Source organism: Rhipicephalus microplus, chromosome 2 (genome assembly GCF_043290135.1).
Source record: "Rhipicephalus microplus isolate Deutch F79 chromosome 2, USDA_Rmic, whole genome shotgun sequence".
Lineage (NCBI taxonomy): Eukaryota > Metazoa > Arthropoda > Arachnida > Ixodida > Ixodidae > Rhipicephalus > Rhipicephalus microplus.
Genome location: NC_134701.1, coordinates 281,251,282 through 281,277,500, shown reverse-complemented (window position 1 = coordinate 281,277,500; position 26,219 = coordinate 281,251,282). Strand labels below are relative to the sequence as shown.

Below are 26,219 nucleotides of genomic sequence, written 5' to 3'. Positions count from 1 at the left end.
AATCACACTATGGTGACTTTATGGTGTAATGGTTCCTGGGAATCGCAATTTGATCACACGTGGGAGTTTACGTTAACTCACTGGCGAATGCCAACGGATTTTAACTTTACTCCCCCTCACGACCCGCTCTCGACGGGAGACTGAGAGAGAAGGCGGGCGCGAGAGAGAGAGGGGTGCGCACGCAGCTGCAGCGAGCGAGGAGAGTGGAGGAGCGAGCGAAGGGGGAGGGGGTATAAGGCGCGTTACTGACACCGATATCAGCGTCGCGTCCGTGGCTTATTCGGTAGAGCGTCGCGCTGCGGCCCGCCAAGTCCTCTTTCTTTTAAAGATAGAGAGAAGACTGCGGACGCCGCCGACGGCGGTGGATGGTTTGCGGTCGCTTATAAAGTGTATTCACACGTAAAAAAGCAATTATTGCGCGTATCTGAGGTGCCACAACAACGCTTCCATGTTTTGCATGTCTGCCTTTATACTAGAAGAGGCACACACAAGTGACTCTAAGGGATTTAGCGTTTAATCGCGCTGCGCTTACAGTGCAACGCGATGCTCAAGAAGGTGTTTCCAACGCTTTGCTATACGACGTCACGGTGGTGGCACCTGCCCGTCGCTTTGCGTTCTACACCTTATCGCCTCCGAGACTGGCGCGCATCTTTCTCCGCGCGCTGCACGCCTTCCTTTTCGAAGATAACTGCCAGATGTCACTTGTGTCTAACGTGCCTAGATGCGCTCGTTCGCCTCCGCCACACGCTCGAGGCACTCTAACGAAGCGCCTGCAGAATACCATTCACCGATTTTCTTGCGCAGAAGATCAAATAAGTGTTTTGTTCACTCTCTCCAGACGCAAGACTATCGTCTTTCGACGACATTTACAGTGTAACATGTAGATTTGGGCCATTTTTTTTAATGGAAAGAAGCTTAGGAGGACTAGTAAAGTTCGGCTCGCCTTGTTACTGATCGCCGGCCAGTCAGTAGCCGTATAGACAATTGTAGGCATCTCTCAGTGTTACATTGTGGCTTGCAATAAATGAACGCCTCCTTTAAGTAAACAAAGCGTCGACTAAATATATTCACAGAGCTCGAAACTCTAGTTAAGCCGGGAAATTAAAGCGTAAAGGGCTCCACAGCGAGCCTCTATATGTAATGACATTTCGTCGCATCGTTTCATATTCACCTTTGCATCTAATGCGAAACTTTTTTTTTCAACTCAACCAACCCTAGGGGGGGGGGGGGCTGTGCTAAGACAACCTTCCCCTGCCTATAGTGGAAAACTTTTCGCTCGCCCATCTGTATTGTATAGTTCTTGAATAACGAACTGTAGAGTACCAGTGGTTGCATGCAAAGATGTTTAACATGAGCGTCGGCAAGCTTTCTATTGCCTAAGAAATAAAAACAAGTTAATTCGTTTCTAATTTATCGATCGTGCTGTTGTGAAGCATATATTTTCATTTCGCTTTGCGCAGTTGTGAAGCGTACCGTCTTGGAACAGGAGACCGCTGTCAGTTCGAGGTAAGTCAACGTATACCTTGCATTGACCTTGCCGTAAATGTACCAAAAATATTTGTTCCTCTTGTGTTGTTTTAAGGGCTGAGCCGGTGAAATCGTGTTCCGTGATGGGGAAGTCACCGGGCGCTGCTGTTAATGTTATTAATTTAGTGTTTGTCGCGTGGTGTCCATTGGCGGCACGCTAGTTCTTTCTGTTTCCATTAACTTTTTGTGTTCATTTTTTTTATTTAAATGATCGCTTGGACATACGGTCTTGTTTTTTTTCTTTATAGTGCACGCTTTTTGTGGCACATTTACGTGTTTGCAGAAGGAGATTATATAACCTGTCTTTTATACAGCAGTATTCAAAATGTGTTGTTTACTGCAGTATTCAAATGTGCTGCTTTTTTTTTTCTCGCGGTTCGTCATCCACGACAAATCTCACTTCAGAGAGTGGTGACGCATGGTTGGCAATGCCTACACAGCTATACTCGGCGACAGCTTTTCTTGGCATTGGAGCGATGGCTAAAGATCCAAATCACGTGCATCCTACCGCCAGTAAAAGTACTTCCAAAGCAGCGCCCGTGTTTTCAACGTGAAATATAAATGTTCCTCATTTATCTTCTACATGGAGCTATTTGATACAGGACGCAGCTCATACCTGTGAGATATTGGAATTTCTTTTAATTTATGTGTTGTCACTTCGCATTTTTGAAAGCGTGAGAAAGTCCCGCCTTTTTACGCGCACCTCAAACGCTAAGCGCCGTCTGCGTCTACATGAAACGCTTGTGGTCAATTTAGTCGGCGTTGTTATGGTGCGCCCCCGTCACTCTCCACAGCGTTACGAGACCCGCGCCAAAACGGACTATACTTCGCGTATAGTGCTACACGTGCAGAATACCCACCCCCGTAGCTTTCCCTTCGGTGCCAAGAAAAGTTGTCGCCGAGTATAGCTATATTTGTGCATTTGTTAGGTTGTCTAGTATGTTCTAAAAGCGTCTCGTATTCGCCACCATTGTCTCAAGCGTTAAACAAGATGTGACTGCGGTCTCCGCGATTGGTTAATGAGGGGGCTCGCTAATGCATTTATGTGACGGCATTAGTAACAGCACAATCGTTTTGGATGTTGACAACCTTAATTTTAAATGCGAATGCACTTTATAAGGTGATGGTGGTAGTGGTTAGAAGGAAGAGGAAAAAGGCACCTAATTTCTGTCTGCTTCAGGCGACACGGCGCAGTGCCTTATAGGGGTGGGGGGAAGGAGGGATAAAAAGAATAGATGAAGAAATAGACAGGCAAGCAGCGGAAAAAAGAAGATAGGGAAGTGGGGATCCGGTCGAAGCAGTCCAAGGGCGGGGCGCCACAATGCGAGAGCTGCACGACCCTGAATCCGCCGTTCGTGGTGCGCCTCCTCCCCTCCCCTAGCAACGGCGCGAAGAGCGGAGAGGAGCGTCTGTAGCAATGGCGCAGCGACGTCACACACCACGTGATTGAGCGCGCTCCGCCTTCCGCGCAGCCACGACTTCCTCGAGATCGGCAAGTCGTCATAGGTATGGATCCATCGCAGGCATCAACCTCGACTGCGATACCTCCAACAACGAGTTCAACGCACTCGAATGCGAGCATTGCACGCATCGTTGAAGATGTCGCGCCGGTTGAAGACAAGGCAGCGCGGCGCAGGGCCCTTGATGCCGAGCGCAAGCGGGCGAAGCGGGCCGCGGACGTAAACATCATTATAAGGCGAATTTACTCTCACATATACGCGTAAACTCACCAAGATTTCCCGAGAGGGTCTAATGGTTCCTGGGAATGGCAATGTGATCACACGGGGGAGTTTACGTTAACTCACTGACGAATGCCAACGGATTTTAACTTGACTCCCCCTCATAGCATCACCCCGTGCATTCGCACTTAACCATGTTCACCCTTGGGGAAATGCTTGGGAGTTTTTTCTGCCGTCGTCGCTCGCTTGTGTAATGTTCTCACGAATTTTCTTGCGTCCTACGTATGTAATGGTCTCCGATGAGCTCGAGCACCTAATTTTTTTTTCTTTGGATGCGCTGCTTGCTTACAGTGTGATCGTGAGTGTGGTCGTGTTATATCGAATGTGTGTAATTTTAGCACTGTAGAGTGCAGTGCTGTCATGTGGCGGCATCCCGCGGTGGCCGTGGTAGCATTGCAGCTCACGATGCTCAAATCACTCAACGGCCGTGGACATTGCGACGCGGTCCTATTGGATTAGGGCGTCATTTGTCGAGCGAAAAGTAAGCGATCTTTACACTCGAAGCGCGGTAAGTGATAAATTTGATTTTGTGAACCGCTATTAAGGGTTATGAAGTTTATAATTCATGCACTCAATAATGTAATTCTTACTATACAGGTGCACAAAATGACATTTATTCGTTACCACGTTTAGAAGGTTGTTGATCTTGAAATTCAATTGTAAGCCCTAGATTATGTGTTAGAGACTGTAATGTTTGACTTGCGTGGTTCTCAAGAGAATCGACTACCGATTGCCAGCGTTTCTGACCATCGTAAAAAAAATGGCGCAGGGCCGCTTTAAAGTGGATGTTTCACCACTCGGAAGGTAATCGTGAGGAAATACGAATGCATTGCGGAGCGTCCATAATGGCGTTTAGCACGTGATAACCCAGCGTTAGAATAAATTTTTGTTTTCTTACACCGTGTAGCCAATAGCGCCGTTCGCCGCACGTGGTGTGTTTCTATCGCGTTTCCAGCTCCAGTAGCTAGCGTGCACGGTTAAAAAATACTATGAAGTGAACAAAACAAACAGCGTTCTCGGCTCGGCGTTTGCGTTTCACAGCGGAGTCTTAAGCACACATTTCCGCATGTTTTTGGGAGGCGCCCAGAGAGCGAACGTACGAGATTGAGGCGTGAGCGGGCGGGAAAGGGGGGCGTAGGGAGGAGAGAGAGCAAACGTTGAGAGAAGGAGCGGCGAAGCACTGCACCTACCTCTTCCTGCGCTCTCTCGCACCACATGATCCGTTCGCTAGGGGCGAGGATAAGCGTGCGCTCCCGCAGCTGTTGCTATGAGAGAGGGAGCGACAGCGGAAAGTTAACACCTGCCGGTGCGCGGACACCGCTGGGGACGCCGCGGACAACGCCGGATGCCTGACATAACATGGCTAAGAAATACATTCGCATTAAAAATTGTCGGGCTCCCGGTAATCGTTCATTTGCTTTTTGTTCCAGTACCCCTGACATGGAGTTAGAAGTCGGCAACGTCGTCCGGAGACTGGACAATTTTATCGCCAGAGACATGACGGTGTCGGACGAACTGGATCTCTCCGCTGACGATGTGCTGGAGGGCTTGGACGGCGACCTCGGCTTACTGTGACACAGCTGGATATTTCATGATTGACTTGGCATAGCGCTCCTGAACGATGGAATCGCAAATTTTCCGTCGCCTAGTGGCAGTGCTGTCCCCAGATATTGGTGTGCACAAGCGCTAAGCCATCTGATCCACGTGCATAACTTCCTGGACCCCATTCCTTATTTTATTATTTTTTGGAGTAATGACGATGAAGAAAGTTCCATGGTAGCATTGCTCAACCTACACTGAACCAAGTACAACGAGGTGTTGAATGAATCGTCGACTTATCTTGGAACGCCGCAACGCCGGAGGGACGAGTGTTCTCATGGTTTGGCTATAGTGAATTTACGCGGTAGTTTTCTTTTGTGCGCATATCTTTGCACTTCGTATTGTGTTTGTTTTTTGGAACGAGCTTATAGTTTTCTTTTTGTAGTTGCTGCGTTATAGCATCCTGTTCTTGTAATATAGCATTCAATTGTGTTCTTTTTTTTTTACTTTTTTACCTCTGGTGTACATAATTGTACATACACGCAATGGCAACGTTTCATCGTGTGTGTGAGACTGTGAGTTCTGTGGGCCGTTCTGTATGTTTGTATAGTCGTTAATATAGTGTTGACGAGTTCACTTGTTCAGGCAATGTAGAGGATGTGGCGTCTGGTTTATAGGAAGCTTAAGCTTCGATCTGTTACACGGTGGTTTGGAGAAACGGTAAATGTTTCGTACTTTGTAAAGTGTTTATTCAGCGTGAAAGTGGTTGCGCTTCCAGTGACGATTTCGTTTCACGTAATTGTTTGTTGCGCACAGCGCAAAAACAAACAAAAAAAAGTTTTTGTATCGAATGCGTCAGGTGATGAATATGAAGAATATGGGTATTCTATCTTTTTCTGAAAGTGTACCTAAAGCTAGTTCTAATTTTTACATTTTTTTGTACGTTCATTAAACATTGCTGTGAACTTCAAACTACGGAAGTGCAATATCTGAAGCGCAAACCAGTCTGTTATTTTGTGCTCTTGTCAGTTTTGTGTTGCGTGCCGTGATACGGCGTTTCACTAAGTGCAAATTTTGTCTGGTTTTGCTATTTTCATATGGTGATGAATGATTTTGAAGTTCATCCTTGTCTGTTTCTCACAGTTTTTTTTAGTTTTTTTTCTGCCGGATTACCTTGAGTGTTTTCATTTGAACACGACTGCTTGTTCAGTCCGTGTTTTCATCTTGAATCGAGCAAAGATCTTGAAACGGTTTGGGTTAAGCTCGATCGATTTCTTTATTGTGTACAAATAAATTATACAGTGCGCGCATCGCCGTGTGCTCGTGTGCTTCATACAAATGGGATAATGTCTGGAGGCGTAAAAAAAAAAAGCAAGCTTGCTTCACAAATTTAAAAGAAAAAAAAACGGAAATTTTGACGGAAATCTAGCGTGTGCTAGGCAGCATCCGTCTCGTACGTGTCGCGAGGTTGAGCTCCCAGAAAACAAATCCAAGGTGGCCCAATAGGTCAGCGTTAAGAAACGTCACTAATGCCACACTGTTTGAGAAGAGACCACCTGTTTTTATTGCCGTGCGTATGTACAACGGAACTTAAAAACGAGCACCACCGGGCATATGTAAAAGAAGCAACATCTCGTGACATCATTTTTTTTAGAAGTCACTACCTTCGCGTGAAAAGGAAAACCTGCAGAACGCTTGAAGTATAGTTCCGGTCGATGCTTCAGTGCTGCTGCCTCTGCGTCAGGTGTGGAAAGTGACCCGAGTGAGTACAATTTTTACAAGATTTGCGAATAAGTTGTGGCGTGACGTTGCACCCCTAATAATGCCGTCTTCGGGTGCTTTTTTTTTTTTTGAGTATTTGTGAGCCCACACAGACAAGAGCTGCACAGAAGCGCGGTTCAGCCTACGTAGCGAAGCATCTATTTCGGGGCATCAGTTGTCGCATTGACGTCGCCGCCGGAACTGGGAGGAGGTGGTCCTTGTTGCGTTCATCTTTTCCGATCTGTGCGCTCGCGGGGTCCGACCTCCTTCAGCGCCTTCCCGGTCCGTAAGGGTCGTGGGCAAGTTTGAGTCCCAGGCGGGCTTTGGCCGCTTCGGCCCCGGACGCGCCTCGCGACACGCCGAAGTCCAGGAGGCCGCCGGCCCGCTTCTGTTGATCGAGCACGGCGGGGTGGCTGCGTTGCCATGGGGCAGGAAAAGAACGAAGAGGTTTAGTTTGCCCGTGAGCATTAATAGAGAGTCTTAGTACTGCGTACGTGGCGGCGTTGCGTACGTAAAGACGCCACGTTCTGCGTAGTGCGCATGCGCAGACCGCAACGCGCACGTATCGCGTTACGTACGCAGCCGCTACGTACGCACGCATGAGATGCGTGCGCGCGTACGTATGAGCTGATCGCGCCGCTCTCGAACAAGTTCGCGACAGCGCGAGACTTCGATTTGCAAAAAGGCGGCATCGAAGGCAAGCACCGACCGGCTCTGTGGCTTAAAATATGGCCATAATCTGGCTATAACACTTGGTTGGCTCATATTGGCTGTCAACAACACGTGCTTCCATTTTGATCTACCAGATGGCGCAACCCGCTTCTCGCTCGTTACGTACGCTGGTACTACGGCGTACTAAAAGCCGATTAGTGGCAAACGACGCCACGTAACGCAAGGCGCTTGCGTGATGCGTACGTAGCACCATTCCGCAGTACTAAAACTCTCTATTGAGTTAGCGCTGTACATGTACTGTAGCTATAAACGCGAGAGTCCGAATAATTGTTCTCATCTAGGGGAGGGGTGAGATGAACCAGGCAAACACAAATTTTTTTGTCGCAGAAACCTAGCACAGTCTTCCTCACGGCTGGTATACATTCTCGGCAGCATGCCTAATGCCGAGTGAGTTGCCTTTTCCAACTTTTTTTTTTTTTTGCTAAGACAATGAACGAAAACGATGAAACTTGTCCATAGTTGTGGTTTCGCTAGGTGTCACAAAATCTCAAAACCATCGTCTGGTAGCCCAGTATTACGTACATCCCTTTGCTTATACCGGGATAGCAGACAATCTAAAAATATCTGATGTCACACAAGGCTTGCGTTTCCACAGTGTGGCATCCGTCCGTTAAGACAGCCCTCTACATCGCTCTGTATTCGTCGTCCGATATATTCTGACGGGTAATGATTTTGCTAACTTGATTATTGGTTTCCTGGTCCCTGGATTAGACGAAATACGCTGATAAAGGGAATTGTGATTATCTATTGGGGAGATTGCCTTGTTCATATGACATTGTTCGGCTAGTCTGCTCTACGGACGGTTTCAAACACCTCGAGAAAAAACCGATGGTCGCCTAAATCAAGGTTTTCTGAACCGAAGAATAGCTTGTATACACACTCGAGACATGTGCCTTTATTGACGTTGTTGATTAACCATAAAGATTACTTTCAAAATTAGCATAAAGTTCAGAAAGGCATTCACATGGGGACGGAAACTTACACTTTGATTCATGTATAAGTAAGCGTGTACTACATGTGACCAAGTTTTTGCATAGTGACAAAATTGCATGCTAACACGAACAGCCCTAGTTGCCGTCATGTGATTTCACGGATTCGGGTGCGTGTATTGAATGCGAGTTCGCTTCTGGCAGTGCGTGAGTGCTTGCTTCATCCGGCAGCGTCACAGATATGGTCTGGTATAAATACGCGTGGGCAGATTTCGCTATACCCCCTTCGATTCTTTATCATGGCTGGCACGTACCAGCTTTTACCGCTCACGCTGGGACCCCAAGCAATGTTTACTCTAACGGCAACGTATTGCGCTATCGCAGTAAGCGAGTAGCGGTCCACAGCCACGGAGTGTCGAAAAACATTAGCTCAAGCGACCATTGACTGGTACAATCCCTAATGTTAATTTTTCTCTGTGGGATCTACACGTAATGCATTAGCACTGGCAGGCTCACACTTTGTACATATATCTAGGTGGGCTTACGTTCCAGAGGGCATGACGTTGTAGGTGAAGTGCTCCTGCGTTTTATTATTCAGAAAGGAAGTGTGCACCGGCACATCTTCATCAAGCAGGGAACTCATCCGACACGGTTGCTCTTGCTTCTTTATGGTGGATCCTTTTCGGGTCGTTTAACAACAGAAAGGTGCGTCGAATATTTATTAATTGATTGAAATAGCCTCACAGGCTCCTACATCGGATAATTGTGGTGCGCTTGGGAGAGGATGTCCATCGGTATAGGGCTGCTATCAGGTGCATGATACGTATTTATAAAATGCTTATTCATTATTAGTTCCGAACACCGAAAAGTAAGAACAGCCTTATACAATTGTTAATAACACATCAGTAATTAGAAAATACAGCCGTTAGGCCGGCTCTAAGATTAACTGTATTGCGAATGTTAGCGATGTGTTCCGAAAGACCATTCCAATGAATAATAGCCTGCGACAAAGCTGGTTAACTAAACACAGGGATAGTACGTGAAATGGTTTTGAAGATTAGTGTATTACTTACACGACGTGGGAACTGAGATTGAGCGTTCAACGGTTTGTCACTATACGTGATCTTATGAAATAGCAAAATTAAGGCAGTCTTCGTGATTGCAAAGTAGAAAGAGAAATGGGTGATTTAACGTTCGTTACGCTGCAGTGACAATTGTAGCTATTTCATATCGCCGACAACTGGCTTTTCCCGCAAGAAAAAAAAATTGATAAAGCTTCCGTCGACGCCTTCGAATGGACAAGAAATTGGGCTGATTTGCGGACACGTCAGTTCGTGCAGTAATGGTGTAGTCATAAATAGGGAAGGGAGCTTACCCTCTCTCCCATTTTTATACTCAATTTTTACTACCTGTAGAGCCGAGTCGAAGGAGCGGGGCTTACTCCCCCTTCCCCCTTTCAACTTGGTCCTACAGGTGTTTTCGCATCTGTACAGTCGTGCTTTGGGCGTCTAACGTAATCAACGACAGCATTTAATTTTTTCGGCGGCATTCACAACTAAATCCTTTTTTGTGTGTGTGTCAAGAGGCGAGCAGTGACATCGTCTTTACCGTACGCTATTGAACAGGGGCGTAGTCAAAGGAAGGTTTGGGGGTGGTATAACCTCTCCCCCCTACCAAAAAAACTTTCGATTTTGCTTGCGTATAATATACATGCACAGACAAACGCACGCGCGAACGTACATAAAATATAGTTGACCCCCCCCCCCTCCCCCGAAGAAAAGATTTTTGGCTACGCTATTGAAAGTTTGCTAATAATAATAATTTGGAGTTTGACGTCTCAGAGTCAAGGCATTGAAGGCTTGTTGTGCCGGCGTAGTAATGTCTTGCAGGCGATGTATCGGTCGCTTCTGCAGCCCTGAACTTTTGCTCAGTCTCTCTACTCCTGATCCGATGTGACGGAGGCGGCATTCATTCGGTCATCAGCGGAAGTTCCTCTCGGCCGTCGGTTCCTTTCTCTCAATCCTCCGGAAACTAACCTGGCGTTCAAATTAGTGCATGCTTTACCTAACTCGCATCTGGCTGTTGGAACGTCTCGCGATACAGCTTGGGGCACCGGATAGACTGCCCGAGTTTACCGTTAATACCTAATGCAGCACCATGTAACCCAGAGGTCACTTCTGTCGTGTTCGGAAACGGTAAGCTTGCGTACTGAGCATTTCGGAAGCATTGTTTTACTATCCCCTTCACGCACTAACACCCAAGAAGAACTGCGTAACAGCGACAGATTACGCAACAATATTCAAGGCACTCTATATTCTGGTTAACCAAAACAGTCACGATATGTCAATTTATGTATCCTATGGTGATTGCAATGAAGTATATATTTGTCCTCAAGTCACTATACATTCGACAGTAAAATGCAAAACTAACTTAAGTTAGGACACATTCATTAGGCGGGAGATGCCAGCCATTCACCTAAGGTCACTGCATCTTGCGCTTTCTCCGCCACTAGGTGACACAACTAGCAAAACAAGTTGCGTACCCTAGTTGCGTACAAAGCGCCTCAAAGGGCTGCACTCAAAGTCTGGTTAGCGAGTTGCGACGTACTTCAGTATCTCTGCGGATGGGTGAACATTCCGATGCGTTTCATTTCTGCAATGTCACATAGCTTCTCTTGCGTTATATGGGTCTGAGAAGAGAGACACCAAGGCGTGTCTCGTTCTTTTCGCTGTGCTCACCTGAGGCGGTTACGAAGCAGGCCGAGCAGGTATTCCTCGCCGGCGTCAAGGGAGGAGTCATAGTAGACGTCCCGCTTTGGCCTGTGTATGATACGTCAGTGTGATTACTTTTGTGCGTACACTGAAACACCAATGCGTACACTTAAGCTTTCGCATTTCGCAATGCTACTGATGTGGCCGGGAATCGAACCCGCTACCTCGACGAGCAGTGAGTCGCCAAGCTAGCACTGCGAGTCCCCTTGTATACACTTGGTAAAGTTGCAGTGCAAGGTGCAACAGCGCCAGCGGCGTCGCACGCATTTAACCGGTTGGCCCGTTCATCGTGCTATAACGGTGAAGTGAGATTGATTGCGTTAAGGTCAGTCGCAAGGCTTTCTCTTTTCACACCGTCCTGGTAGGGTTATTTGAAGGGCGTCGAGAGTGAAAGCAACGTGCGCCCGGCCGCTGCATGCGTACTGCATGTGAACAAAATAAGACCACATATATAATGAAGAGTGATGGCGCAGTGTTGGTAACGCGGGCGCAATTTTCGTTAAAGGCGGAATGCGTGGGCAAGTGCATGCTCCGGGTGTAGTAAAAATACCGTCATTATAGGCGCACGTCTACAAAAAGCAATGCCAGTGCTTTTTTTTTTTTGTTGCGTCGGTTACGGTAAACATTTATTGCTGTATAGAGCCTGCGTCGAAACACGTGCCTTAACTAAACACATCATTTATATAGGCAGTCGTTCTGAGTCCCTTGATTTCGAAATTGGGTGGTGCGGCCCAAATAATTCATTGTCGGTAAAAATTAATTACATAGCATTCTGAAGGAGCCAGATAATTAACACTGCACGCTTAAGAAAACAATATTGAGACAATGTGGCCAAACTATAAGAGTGAGGCTGAAATGAGTCACACTGGCATTCAGCTGCTGATGTTCTGCTGCTACATTCAACAATGAAACCTCGGCCTTTACTTTCCTGAATTCGGAACCTGCGATTGCGAAATTAATGACAATAGAGTTCTCAAAAACTGTCACCTGATGCACTCCCATCATCGTCGACGGAGAGGGAAGAGACAGGGGTTAAGCCCCTATTTTCACCGCCTCGCCCGAAAGACAATGCCTGGCTTTAAATAAAGTTTATTAATTCATTGAACAGGTTGTTTCGTCTTTCACTTTGGCACCAACAAACCACTTTTTAGTCGCACTAAGCTCTGAACGAAACTCGCTGTCAACATCATGGTCAGCTGTCAATCAACGCCGGGAGCACAGATAGCTTCGCTTACTAGTTCTCCCACAGTGAGAGGGGTCCGCGATATTTAAAGGGGGACGGAAGTGTATCTCATCGTTCGCACTGCCGGAAATGCGTTTGAAATGTTTTCGTACCTCGAGCGGGCTGGGGAGGACGCAGCGATCGCCACCACGGCCAGGATGAAGATCCATGTTGCTCCGGGCAGACCAAGTTGCATCCTGTAACATGACGGGAGAAACAACACGTCTTCACATCGAGCATTCCTCAGTTCACGCAATTCCCTACATGCGAACAACATCGCCGCAAAATGTAGGAGAATTTCATTATATCGTCGTCGTTATTACTAGAGGCCACTTTTCTAAAACCTCAAAGTGGCGATGGGTTCTTCGCATGAAGGACTTCAATTCTCCCTTCTGACTTTACTGCCTAACTACACTGATTGAAAATTCGTTAATATTACTTTCTTAATTGTTGCTAAAAATTATGTCTTCAACCCTCTTGAGATGCCTGCCGAGACAGAAAACAACTGCAAAGACGGCAAGCAAATAGCGTCTTTTGCTGGTTTTTAAGGAATATTGAAAAAAAAAATTTGAAACACCCTGTATACACAGCTAAACTATGGCACAAGCTATTCTGAAATTGAGTTCTCAATGGCACCCTTAGCATCACGAATAAGTTGACCACACGCGTGTTGTCTGAATATAACGAGAAAGGTGGCCCCAATTTCGAGCGAACCCTACAACGATGTTGTTCCTCTGCAGGAAATGGTGCGTTTCCATACCTATGTAGAGACAACGGCGGCTACTAACGAAGGTTTAAAAATGCATGCTCGGGTGGCTATACCTGCTTTACAAGTTTCGTCAGCCAAGATAACATTTTCCCTCGAAAGCACGGCCGTTCGTTTGCTCTGCCGACTACCCGCAATTCATTCCAGTTTCGTTTTCGGGAAGATGCCTCCACTGGGAATTGTTTCGTGAACCGTACCTTGCAGATGTGCTCCGCATTTGATTTTATTTTTTTGCGTGCTTTCAGTTATCCAGCAAGAGGAACTGTGCTATACTCACACGAGATTATTAAATCCCTTATGGTTCAAATCACAGTTACATTTTTATACGTTTACTGAAAGCCGATTCGTTTTTCATAGACCCATTTCTTGTTTCTAAACCGCGGTAGAAGCCGTCGACATACTGAGGCGCTTGTGTCGATGTCGCGGCGGAGGCTGCGTCTATAGCTCATAGCTCGCCACCGCCGTCTATGATCACGTGACAAGTAAAACAGCAACTGATAAGTTGCCTCTGGGCTATCCGAGGCCAGCGTTTTGGGGATCTTCCCCGCGTTTAGATGGCTCTGACACTGAACATTTAATTTGCCACATGCATGTCAAGCTGCAATTGTCGAATACACATTTAATTTGTATCGTTACAGATTATCTCAGAATACATTAAATTGAAGATATCTTACTTTCCGCTCTGTATTGGGCAAGACTTTAGTGTTGATTCTTCTTCTCGGAAGATTGTTTACCATCGGACCGCTGTGCCTAACGTGCCCATACAGTTTATTTTCTTCTTTCTTTCCTTTTTTATTATAGTTACTGCGTGCGTAAGTGGAGCGAGAACCCAAGGTCAAGTTTGGGTGGGCCGCTCTTGCGGCCAGGCATTGCGTTACTGGGGATAGACGCTGTTGGCGAAGGAGGCTTGTCACCGGATGTGACAGAGGCGGCGGCAAGGACACGTGCGCACATGGTCTTCACATCCGGCACGTAGCACTGCTATAGGAGGCAACTTAACTTAATTGTGACGCACCACAAGTGCTCTGCTCTTGCGTGGATGTGGGGGTGGGGGTTGTGGTGTTACCGTCATTTCTCGCAGAAAAACAACAACAGAAATTGTTGTGGCGACAGGAAGGCTGTGGAATTCCCAGTTGCGGTAAGAGCCGTGGCGCCATTCCACATTGATTTGGAAGCCTAATTGCCCAATTTTTTTAAGTAGCATAATGATTCTTCAGTTAGGAGGAACATGTTTTCGACTTCCGCCTCCTGCAGCCACTCCTTTTAAATGAAGCAGCCATGGTCGGGAGTTGAATCCGTTATCTCTGTAACAGAACGCCATGTACAGTCTCGTATACAAAAGCGAGTGCGATTCACGCATGCGCATCAGCCACAACATCGCAGTTCGACTGACGTACACACTTCAGAAAGGACTGGCCGTCACTGCGTGAGTCAACAAAGGGTTGGAGTTTTGATAACTATGGGCGATACACAGCGTTCCTTGCACAGATCGCGCTGGCCATGGCTTTCTCGAGCGAAGCCTCGTTCTGCCATCTGCATACACCGTTAGAGAACAGCATCGATGCATGCCGGGTAAACAAGGCTATACAGCTGTTAGAGCCATGATATAAAAAGCAAGTCGGCAGCTTGGCAGACTGGAATGCAGTGTGAAATGTCCTTGGAACGCTGTGGTTGACCTACTCCACGGCTAATCTCACCGGCAGCTAATCACGGTTCATTGCGCATACGTATTGCCCCACGGTTTCGCGTGCACCCGTGAAAGAGGAAAAAAGAAGTTCGGACTGAGCCGCTAAGCCTAACTCAACGCAAGGTGTCCTTGAGCGTGACAGATGGATCGGTGGAGGTGCTGGTTACGACAACTCACGACTCATTCCGCGCACAAGAGCCCGTCCAATAGCCAGAACACAAGCTCTGTGCTCGTGAACACGCCAGTTCAACGGGGCAAGCCGCCGCCAGCGAGGCCTACCACCAGACACACCGGAACAATATAAACCGTATGCGGTGGTCCGGGCCTTCACGCTGGACAGCACAATGCCACGAAGGGGTTTTCGGGTTTCCATGCTGATCACGCGAGCCGTCCTCGGGGAGGTAAACAACAACAATTAGCCGAAGAGGGCGCCTGTTTGTTGTGTAGGTCGAGGTTGCGGCCGGCTAATCGCAACAACGGTTCTTGGCTGTGCATTCTCGCCGCCCCTTTGCACGCGGTGAGTAAGCCGAGCGGCTCGTTGATCCCTTGGCCGCATTGCACGGCCTTTCGAGGTTCCGTTCTTGGTGACGTCGGCTGCAGTGTCGCGACGTTGCTTTTTTTGTTATTTACTCTCTTTCTTCTATTTAAGTGTGTGTGTGTGTGTGTGTGTGTGTGTGCGTGCGTGCGTGTGTGTGTGTGTGTGTGTGTGTGCGTGCGTGTGTGTGTGTGTGTGTGTGTGTGTGTGTGTGTGTGTGTGTTTGTGTGTGTGAATGGGGGGGAGGGGGCATGCATTAGTTAAGGTAAAGGAAAACGCTGCTCTTAATAACTGAGCTTGTTCAGTAACTGTGCCCATACTATATAGGGTCACAACTATAAAGACGCTCGGGGCATGAATGCTAAGAAAAAAAAACTACACGGACGACGAATGAAAAACGAAAAAAATAAACTGCCGCACAGGCTTTGTTTGCTCGTGTGCATGTGTCCTTCGGTAACCAGGTCATAACGCGCTCATTACTCGCCTCTATAATCATCAGGCCTAAAATTCATACAGTGGGATAAAGATGCCTAGAGCACTTCCTTCGAACATCGTCGTGTGGTAACGGAAAACTCTACAACTTATTTCGTCACTTTTATTACCTCGAAAATGAGCATAAATATAGGGTGAGCGGAACTTCGATGAACAAAGTTGCCAGTGACATATTGCTTGTCGAAATTTGCGACTCTCTTTCTCTCTAAAAAAAAAAAAAGAACGTTCAGGCCGACATTATGCGGTAAACTTGAAATTCACGTTCGCCGTGGTGGTGTAACGGTTACGGTGTCCGGCTGCTGACCAGAAGGTCGTGGGCTCGATGCCGGCCCCGGCAGCCACATTCAGATGGAGGCGAAATGCTACAGGCCCGTGTATTGTGCGATGTCAGGGCACCTTCAAGAACACCAGACGGTTAAAACTTCCATTGCCCTGCGCAGACGACTGAGTGACTCATAGTCATACCGTGGTTTTGACACATAAAACACCAGATATTCTTATTAAATCTCAAGTACCCGAGCCGCCAGGATGCTACTGCCAACCAATTATGCGCTAAAGCATTATGTTTACTTATCAAAGTTTTCCTCCCGTGCTCTAAATACAACGCCTCCAAGACCCACGCTACAGTCACCGCACCTATGTAGGGGAGGAGGAAGCAACAAAAGGGAGAAGGCAGGGAGGTTAACCAGAAAGACATCCGGTTGGCTACCCTACACTGGGGGATTAGGGAAGGAGACAAGAAAGACGAGAAAGAGGGAAGAAGGGGAAAAGAAAAAAAAGGTGGGGGAGAGACTGACAGTAATTTCACTGCAGCGTGCAGAACTCTACCACATGTCAGAGGCGTTCACACAAGCCTGCCTTTCTCAGGAAACACAGGAGGGCTTTCACTGCCTTGTGGGCTGTCGAGGCATGTGGACGTTGCTATGTACCTATGCACCCATGTAAAGTGCTATGCACCTATGTAAAGTGCTATGCACCTATTTAAAGTGCTATGCTATGCACCTATGTAAAGTGCTAGAAATGACAACGCTCCAGGCTCGCAGCGTTCGTCACGTGCACATTATGCTCAAGCGCCCATTTACCATACTCTTTCGTAAATACGACGCCTCGTAAAATCTGTGGAAACTCTTAGCCCTCATCATACCATTTATATACGAAGGAGGCCTATTAATTCAGTACGTCATCCACCGCTTCCACAACCGTGCGCACTCTGATGGGAAGGGTGCAAGTGATATCACATAAACACTTTTATGACATCGTTGCAGATTTGCGAAACTTGGTGGCGGAGCACTTGTGTGTCCCCAGAGTAAAAACAAAACAAAACACACACACACACTTCAGCGCCTTAGCGGAGCCAAAAAACAGACAGAGAAAAGGCTGAGATATAATCACTGTGATTCTGACAATGTATTAAAAGGACACTATATGCTTCTTCCCGCGCTGCAAGTAAAACATGTCGAAAAGAACAAAACGGCGAAAGAGGCTCCCGTAATAAAGGGGTTCATTTCTTTATTGAATTAATATTTTGTCAGTGTGCGCCTTGGGGGTCGCGGTGACGCGTTCGATTCAAACTGGGTGAGAACGTTTGGTCCACGAATCGAGTCGGGGTCGTTATTATCGCTAATTTTTGTGGCTTCGATGCAGTCCGTGCAAAAGGCAGCAGACAGCTGCGACCAACGACAGCGGACGATCAATGAGTGGGCGCCGCGAACGACGCAAGCAAATGGACGTGGACAGCGCGTGTTGCCTCTTCGATATTGTCTTGCTCCGAAGAATCGCGATGTCTTGTAGCCTGACGACGAGCTTGAGTTAAATGTAATTTAGAAGCGTGGCAGCTTGGGCTAGTTGGTATGGCATGACGATAGTTATAGCGCGAGAACAAAACGACGACACAGAAACATGAAGGACACGCTCGTGTCTTTCGTGTCCTTCTTGTCTCTGTGTCGTCGTTTTGTTCTCGCGCTATAACTATCGTCTTGAGTTAAAGTTGTATACGAAGTCATTACTGACTCCTTCGGGATCGTTATTAATAAAACGCACGAATAAATGTGGACATTTGCGAGCTCCTCCAGAGGCGCTTTTCTGCTTATGTGTTTTCGTGCCCAGTAACGCGGACCTATAACTTCGGTGTCTGCGTTTCGACGATGTGGTGCAACTCGCAGTCGATAAGATGACTTCCCTCACCGCTTTCTTAAAATATCAGCGCGTCGGAACGCTGGCTCGATCACTTTCTTGGTTAATTGTGGAAAAGGTTGTTGCTTCTACGGGTTCGTTGCGTCACTCGTTAAGGACTCGCAAGACCCCATATGTTCTCCCTCACCTTACGAGTTGCAGCTTTGCTATAAAGAAAAGTCGTAAAAGTGACTCACAACATTCGAAAGGTTTGATAGATGCATATCGAAGCCGTTATATTAGCAGTGATTTTACTATGCAAGCTTGTGCCTAATTGCATTGTGCCACTGTTCTGATACTGCGCATTATACTCTGGCATCTTGACGTAAACTCCACTTAAAAAAGGGAAATTTCGGTGCATTTCGACCTTACTAAGATAATGCCGTTTTTTGAATAGTACTAACAGTCCTATAACAAGTGTGGTTTATTTTGCTTAGAGAGTCGTCAGTAATTTTAAATGAGCTATAAACGATGAGTAAAAATTGAAACTGGAATCTGCAGTGTGCTGCATCGGTATGCCTATAGGTGACGTCACGAAATACGCTAAACGCGGCCATAACAGGATAGAATGTAAACACAACGCGAGTGCTTGATTTATCGCGCGAAAAGCAAGATGGCGACGTCATCCGAGGTGAAATTGAGCTGTGCCAGCCATACTGAACTTACCAGTGCAGTGATGATTACAGCTACTATCTCAGCGCTGATCGCATGACCTTTTAATTTCGACCCGCCGGTGTATGGAGCATGCAGCTAAGGGGCCACCTGTCGATCTCCTCGTTTCTGAATATGGTGCGTGCTTACTATGTAAGACCCGATGTTAACGACGTCTAACATACAATGCAGCTGACAGAACCGAACAACAGTGCTCGCGTACCCGTAGGTCGCGGGTTCGAATCCCGGCTGTGGCGGCTGCATTTCCGATGGAGGCGGAAATGTTGTAGGCCCGTGTGCTCAGATTTGGGTGCACGCTAAAGAACCCCAGATGGTCAAAATCTCCGGAGCCCTCCACTACGGCGTCTCTCATAATCATATGGAGGTTTTGGGACGTTAAACCCCACAAATCAATCAATCAATCAATCAATCAACAGTGCTCACGTCGTCGTGGTCTCGTAGAAAAAAGCACGCGCTGCTTCCGTCAAGTGGGTGAGGCGCGATATAGGAAAAGTTGGCGCCTTACCAACTTTAGAAATATACTTTTTCTAGAAAACTAAATGATGCACGGTTGTACGATTTGGAAAATATCACCAGGATACCGAAAAGGACATGCGTTGAATGCTTTATTGAAACCGGTGAATATCGAAATCCGCCGGAGTTCCCGGCCTTTTAAGCAACCGTCAGAACTTTTGCTGGCCTCATCCTTGTAAGAAAAGAGAAGCGTCCTATGTTTTGAAGGATGGATTTTTCGGCTATTACTGCACGTTTGTTTTTCTTTTTAGCTCGCCGGGCATGATAGAGGTTAAGATTACCATACACGCGCTATAGCCTCATTATGGCGGCGTGAGGATCAGCACACCAAATTTCCTCAAGGCGCTATTCTCGTCACTTTGTGCCCAATTAAGCGCATAAATGTTCAAGCCTGCGTGATGACAAAGCTTAGATTATCGCGCACGCGCAAAGGCCACACGTCGTTAATGCAGCTTTCTGAAAATTGTGCTGCATGTACACAGTATCGCGCACACATGCACTAGCAGTGAGAAATTTCGTGTTGATTGATTGATATGTGGGGTTTAACGTCCCAAAACCACTATATGATTATGAGAGGCGCCGTAGTGGAGGGCTCCGGAAATTTAGACCACCTGGGGTTCTTTAACGTGCACCCAAATCTGAGTACACGGGCCTACAACATTTCCGCCTCCATCGGAAATGCAGCCGCCGCAGCCGGGATTCGAACCCGCGCCCTGCGGGTCAGCAGCCGAGTACCTTAGCCACTAGACCACCGCGGCGGGGCGAAATTTCGTGTTCCAGTAGTTTATTTTATCCAATGTGGGGTTAGTGGCTTTTCCGGAACACACAGAACGTGCATTGTGGTTTTGACAATTCTACGCAAAGCGTGTGTCATTTTTTTTTTTGCTTGCTTTATTTCTCTAAAGCATGGAACGAGCGTCCCTGCGCTTTTATTTTGGTTTACCTGTTAGCTATTGCCTTTCATCGTGCACTAACTTGAGTTCATCAACATTCTGCACCCGAAATTCAACACCCCATCGTAACGTTCATTTCTTTTACCACTGCAGAAAACGTTCAGGATTCTCATTGCCAATTATAAATATTTGATGCACCGACGAGACGCTACTATGCTGTGAAGATTATGGCATAAGAGTAGCATTTACCAATGCGTACGCGTTCCTCATAGGAATGGCCGACACTGCTGCATGCGACCATTGCGGCAGTGATGAAACAACTTGGCACATTCTGTGTAGATGCCCACAACACTGCTCGCAGAGACAACCACTCTGCAATGCACTAGACGAACTGGACAACCAGACTCTTTCGGAAGAAAGAATCCTGCGCTACCGACACGACTTTATGTCGCAGAAGAAGGCTGTGAAGGCGCTCCTGCGCTTCTTGCGTTCAACCGGCCTGTCCAAACGATTGTGATCGGAACGCCCTGCATGTGTGTGCATGTGAATTTTTTTATAATTTATTTTATATCTCTATATCTCTATCCTCTTTACGACCCTTATTTCCCCACCCCTGTACAGTGTAGCAAACCAGTTTTAGGTTAACCTCCCCGCCTCTCCTATTATTTATTTCTCTCTCTCCTAATGCACCTCAACAATCAGTAAAAACAGATTTTTTCCCGCTCGACCAATTAATCTTACTCTAAACGCAACTTGGGTTGATACGTCGTGGTATAAATAAAGTTCAAGGCTCTTCTTCTTAAACTAAACGCTGATTTCTTTTAATTTACGCTAGGAAGACAAGACCACTTTTCAAAACGTTGACTCCAGCGTAACTCCGTGTTCAATATTTTTTTATCTCTAACCCTTACCCCATTAGAACATTGTACTTGTTACTTGATTAACACTGCACTATACCGCGGACTTATGCAGCATGCTCGTGTACGAAACATGAATTTCTCGTCTAGATTCGTTAAGGAATCTGACGTTTCTCTTCTTTTGGCAGTCCGCTAATGCACACCGTTGGTTTGGTTCGACCTAAACGGCATGGCTAAGCCGATCTTATCTCCTAAGTTTTCAGATTCGCGGGTGCCGATGAGATTAACGGCTATAGTTTAAACACAAGAGTATTGCTGGCATTACTTTGGCATGCAGTCGCGATTATCTGTTAAGTGTCACACGACCGCATGCAAGGCGGGTGAGGTAATCTCGGTCCCAAGTAATGATAACTCATCACTGCGTTATAACTATTCCCGTACCAACGTGTTTCTTTTTCTTTTTTTTTTTACTGGTCGAGACTCGATTACTAGCTTTGACTCGACGTGAACAGATGCTGCCCTGCGGCGTCCGGTTTGGAGTTACTTTTACGAACGCCCCCATTTCTACTTTAAATGTCGGACAGTGACAACTGGGAGACGTGTGATGTAAAATAACTATAGAGCACTACATGTGTGACGGTTCAGCATGAGTTGATGAGAGGCTTCTCCTTCGATTAACACTTGATACGCAAATGTAATTGTATGCGGCCCTCTTACAGGGGAAAGGGGTGCTATTTTGGACATTTTTAATTCCACCGTCGTTAAATTCCGTCATTAGCCAATTCTTGTTAGCTCAGAGAGCTGCTACGGCCTCTCTCGTTGGCTTAAAATGCCACTTTTACAGACTTTGACAATACGGCGGAATTTAAGTGTCAAGAATATCAACCGATATCTTCTTGGGACAGTTGCTTTTGTGTGTCTGCGATGGGTAATGCTGCTAAAGCGTTACCACGTACGCTCCATGCATGGGATAGCGCAATACTATACACGAACGCTCGTGAATAAACTCGACAATGATCTCTTTTTATATTGCGTGTGTGTTTGGAATACCCCAACTTCGCGCATCGATCCTCATTAGCCAGTCCTCTTTTCTCTTCCCAGTGCAGGGTAGCCAAAAAGATTCAGTCTTGCTAGTCTCTTCCTCCCCTGTTTTTGGTGTCTGTTAATCTTAGACAAACACTAGACGGTGGTCTAGTGGCTAAAGCACTCGGCTGCTGACCCGCAGGTCGCGGGATCGAATACCGGCCACGGCGATCGCATTTGCGATGTAGGCGAAAATACTCGAGGCCCGTATGTGTATATTTAAGTGCACCTTAAAGAACACCAATCGGTCGAAATTTTCGGAGCGCTTCACTACGGCGTATCTCATAAACGTATGGTGATTTGTGACGTTAAACGCCAACCATTGTTATTATCTTAGTCAAAAGTTGTGAGTCGTGATATTGCTTTATCACTATTTATACAAGTAAGCAGTAACCACCGGTGAAAAACCACGACCTCAACGTATCGCACGATCTCAGTAGGTCAACGCGCACGGCACATATCAATGATAAAGCTCTAGGCGCCAAAACTTGCGTCTTTCTTCTCGTTAACTACAATCTTCATTCGCACAGGTACGTCCAAAAATGTTCTGTGTATGCGCAATTTAATGTACCCGTCTGTCTATCTACAGGCTCTGTACTTGTACAAGGCCGTGCAACGTGGTTAAGCAACTTTATTTCCTGTCTTTTATTCTTTTGTTTTTGCTGTTACGTACCGTGCTAACCTTCATAAGCTACAATCTAAACTCAGTTACCGGTTTTGTCTTCCGTAAGTTGGACCTGACGTAGGTTATCTACGCTCCAATCCGTCCAGTACACCACATGGAACATCACACAAGCAACTTCAAGGTTCATAACGCACCTTGCCCAAACTTCAGGCCATCTTCGTTCATTCTTCTGTGTGCGTACTTCTAAACTATAAAAAGCCTTCCCTACAGACGTCGTGCCATTCTGGAAACCTTGCTAAACACTGGAAGTTTCGAATAACAGTACACCACCTCCATGTATTACTCCTTCAGCGAGTCATTCAATGTACTCAAGCAATAACAGAATCGTTAAATGAGCTTCTGTGAGATTAGGGAACATGACAAATGTGAAAGAATAATATAGATATTCTTTTGATCCAGTAACAACGTTCTGTTAGCATGAGAAACTTCGATATGGCCCAGTAAATAAAACATCACACACGCGTCAAGGTATAGTTAACCTCTCGTTCTTAATTGTACACGAGCTGAAATTGATTAGCACAGGCTCTGCAGTGAGACTTGAAGCAGGGATAGCTTAAGGCATGCATGACACAGCGCCATAACTACCTGGTCTGTGCAAAGTATTGGACTCAACGTAGGATAACATGGACTGCGGCACAGGCAGAGCTAGCTGCAAACTATAACACGTGTACAGATACGTCCCGAAGCAGCAGTAGCAGGTGACAGGTATACGTCACGTTCACTCACTTTGCTAGAGTGTGGGAGGCGTGCACGCAGCCGCTGGATTTGCGATGCCCAAGAAGTCCTCACTGTCCGTGGAGCGCGATGGCACGTTTCGGAGAACGCGGGCCCCGGTGTTTTAACCGCGGAGCCGCCGGCCCTTCGTCGGGCTCTCCGCCAATCGGGAGGAGCTGGTTTCTCTGACGTCACAGGCCCTCCCACGTGCCTTCGCGTCTAGTGGCAATCATAGGGATGCGGAAGAGACGGGAGTGAGCCGTCGGGACTGTGGGAGCCGTTCTCCTCGTCGTGACGATCTCTCTCTTCCCTAAAACACTTTGCCGAGACGCCTTGTTGTGCGCCTCTTAATCCAGCGGGGTCGAGCTGCGCCTTCTCCCCTTCTTGTTCCCGCAATCTAGTTCTTGCTTGCGTTCGGTTCGTCCGCATCTTTAGCGTGGCCTTTGTCTCTTAAGCGATGAGCCGTCCTCTCAATATGCGCGCGATGTGCGGCATTCAATTGAAGAAACGTACGAGTCTGGTGCGACGTATAGACATCTTCTCGGGATCAGGCGTGAGTACGGGATTAAGGGTCGCTCAAAACTATTTGTGGGGCGCAATTAAGCGTCGGCAAGGGGCCGGCAACGATGGGGAGCAGGGGCGCTCCGTACAGAGGGGACGCCTCGCTTTTTCCTCCGGTCCGTGTAAGAGCTCAGCACAGCGAGCATGCATAGGTACACGCCAGTCTGCAAAGCAGCATCTTACTCTATGCAAAACACCCAGCCTTGCGAAGCAGGTTAATGAACAACGCAGCCCAAGTGGAGAACATTCGTCATCTTCGCGCAGCCCTTCGTTTACTTTTGAAAGAAGTGCTACACGATGGGACAAAAAAAAAAAAAGGCTGTGCACAGGGACGATCACTTGCACTTCTCTTATATCTTCGAGAATTACGATCATGTCAACATCAATGTCATAGAAGAAACACAGACCACGCTTGGTCTGAGGTGTCAGTTAACTTCGTTGAAATCTGTTGTTCCCTTCAGTCGTCATCAATTACGTGTTTTTTTTTTTTTGCCGAGCATGAAAAGAATTGAAATAGTAATGAACGAAAACGGCACTGAAAAGGCGACGAAGTGAACACCGATTTCGAGGAAGATGAGGGAGAAATATTGCATTCAGTTTTCGTACCCTATATAGAGCCAAAAGAACAAGTGGGAATAGATACCGCATTCAACCAGCAATTAATGTATTCTTATGTAATCGTCGATAGGTTGCCATCGGCCCGCTTTTTACAGCCAGCTACTTAACGTAGTGGCAAGAGAATAACATAAACCCATGGCTCTGCTACAATCTTGTCCTCAACATCTTGTGCAAGCTGGCGTAAGATGCCGAGGGAAACGGCGAGACGGTAACAGTATCATAACGCTCGGCAGGGTACATAAGCAATTGTTGGGCGTTATTGCAAATGTGAGAGAAAAAAGAAGTGTGGCCGAAAGCAAGGCTGCTCGTACCGAAATTATGACTATGAACTGCAACCGCAACCATAAATAACAGCAACGACATCAAGTGCACTTAAAAATGATGACATAAGAGAAAGAGAGAGAGAAATAATTAATTTGAAAGCAGAGATGCCGACCCGGGCTTATGCCCTCTGTCCTGCTACTCTGCACCGGGAAAAAGGAAAGGAGAAAAAACAGTGATGAAGATGGGACAATGATCTCATAAAGTATTGTCTACATAAAGTAAATTCTACAAGAAAAATGAAGAAGCACTACCAAGCCAATCCTGTTGATCAAGACAGAAAAATAATGAAATGAGGCAGTTGACTACAATTACAACAAAAATACCTGCAGGCAGGGTGAGCACTAAGTAAAATGAAAATGCACATTAATTGTCACGCACAAGAAGTTTATCAGTTTACTGCCTATACGGGTAAAGACGTGGTGACACCCAACAACAAGTGGTTCCCATAGCCCGGCCGCTCCATTGCTGGACGCCACAGCCAGACCCGAGTGAAACGGGGAGAGGATTAGTTCTTTCCCCGCGTTCGTCCAGCGTTGACTCTTCTACTGCACGGAAATCTTTTGTGAAAAAAAGGATTGCCTCCTGTGCCCACCTCATTACCGCTGCTGTCTGTGCCTGGCGTGCGCTCATTCCGCCGTCTCCTTCGTTGCTCAGCGCTGTGCAGCGAGTTTTGAGTGAGATCCGCCAGTACTTAGGCAAAGAAGCGGTTAGCGCTAATACATGGTCGTCTCGTCGTTGCCACTGATACACATGCGGGATTTGGCTCGCTGCCTCCGACTCGGTTCTTTTTGTGGCTTGGGCGGATTTCGGGTTCGCGTGGGGTAACCGCTCTGCTCGCATCTACATGTCTACGTGTACACGTAGAAACGCCCGCGCGCTTTTTCTTCGCGCTGAGCCATATCTAGTGTCCCCCCGTCAGCTTGCTCTGCTCCGAAATAAGCGCTCGAGCTCGCCTATAGCGAAACAAAGTGCTACTTTTACCGTAATGTGCGCCACTCTTTCGAGTTCGCGACGTTTAAGCTGTAGAGCCTTGCGCACGAAATGCGTCGTATAGGGCTCATTAAATGCATTAGGCGGACGCACTGCACTCATTTTTACGGCATACGTGAAGAAACGGAACAACGAAGGTAAGCTGTTTTCTTTTAACGCGACGCATCGTCACGTTGCGTGAACACATGCATCACAGCACGCATCTATAAAGTGTTTTTTTTTTCCCTCGAACTTATGCCGACGTCGTAGAGTCACTTTTGATCACGAGTGGACCTGATACAGATAGAATTTCTTATTCATGAGTGGGATCCCTTACGTTAGTCGCAGTATAAGGAGCCAATAACTTGAGAAATTTGATCCCGAGCCGACTTACGTGCGATCATAAGCGCGCACAGCGTGACACCGGAGTTAAGCTCTATTTCGCTTGAAAGAACTGA

General features: G+C 46.9%; 2 protein-coding genes across 9 annotated transcripts in view; one reads left to right on the top strand and one right to left on the bottom strand.

Annotated features, from left to right (window-relative positions):
* Positions 1-6,115, top strand: part of LOC119179832 (uncharacterized) — a 92,523-nt gene extending 86,408 nt beyond the window's left edge. For all 7 annotated transcript variants that reach the window (XM_075882131.1, XM_075882128.1, XM_075882129.1 and 4 more), the window contains exons 13-14: positions 1,461-1,506; positions 4,697-6,115. In XM_075882131.1, coding sequence (XP_075738246.1) covers positions 1,461-1,506; positions 4,697-4,841 — 191 coding nt within the window. In that variant the 3' untranslated portion in view covers positions 4,842-6,115. The remainder of the gene's footprint in view (positions 1-1,460; positions 1,507-4,696) is intronic.
* On the bottom strand, positions 6,063-25,526 carry LOC119179821 (diuretic hormone class 2). 2 transcript variants are annotated; one of them, XM_037430944.2, is made up of 4 exons: positions 25,385-25,526; positions 12,334-12,417; positions 10,966-11,046; positions 6,063-6,979 (listed from the first exon to the last, which is right to left on the bottom strand). In XM_037430944.2, exons 1-4 carry the CDS (start codon positions 25,420-25,422, stop codon positions 6,835-6,837), a joined length of 348 nt encoding a protein of 115 aa, XP_037286841.2. In that variant the 5' UTR covers positions 25,423-25,526; the 3' UTR covers positions 6,063-6,834. The 2 variants fall into 2 exon arrangements, with proteins under 2 accessions (XP_037286841.2, XP_075738251.1); XM_075882136.1 differs by lacking the exon at positions 25,385-25,526 and adding an exon at positions 23,302-23,405.
* Positions 25,527-26,219: the final 693 nt, after the last annotated feature.

What these genes read in the sequence shown, in the direction of transcription:
- LOC119179821 (XM_037430944.2), bottom strand. Translation starts at nt 25,422, where the DNA reads ATGAGCGCACGCCAGGCACAGACAGCAGCGGTAATGAG. An exon ending in CAGACAGCAGCGGTAATGAG is followed by an intron (nt 12,418 to 25,384) that starts GTGGGCACAGGA and finishes GTCATGTTACAG; the next exon opens with GATGCAACTTGGTCTGCCCG. An exon ending in TCCTCCCCAGCCCGCTCGAG is followed by an intron (nt 11,047 to 12,333) that starts GTACGAAAACAT and finishes TATCATACACAG; the next exon opens with GCCAAAGCGGGACGTCTACT.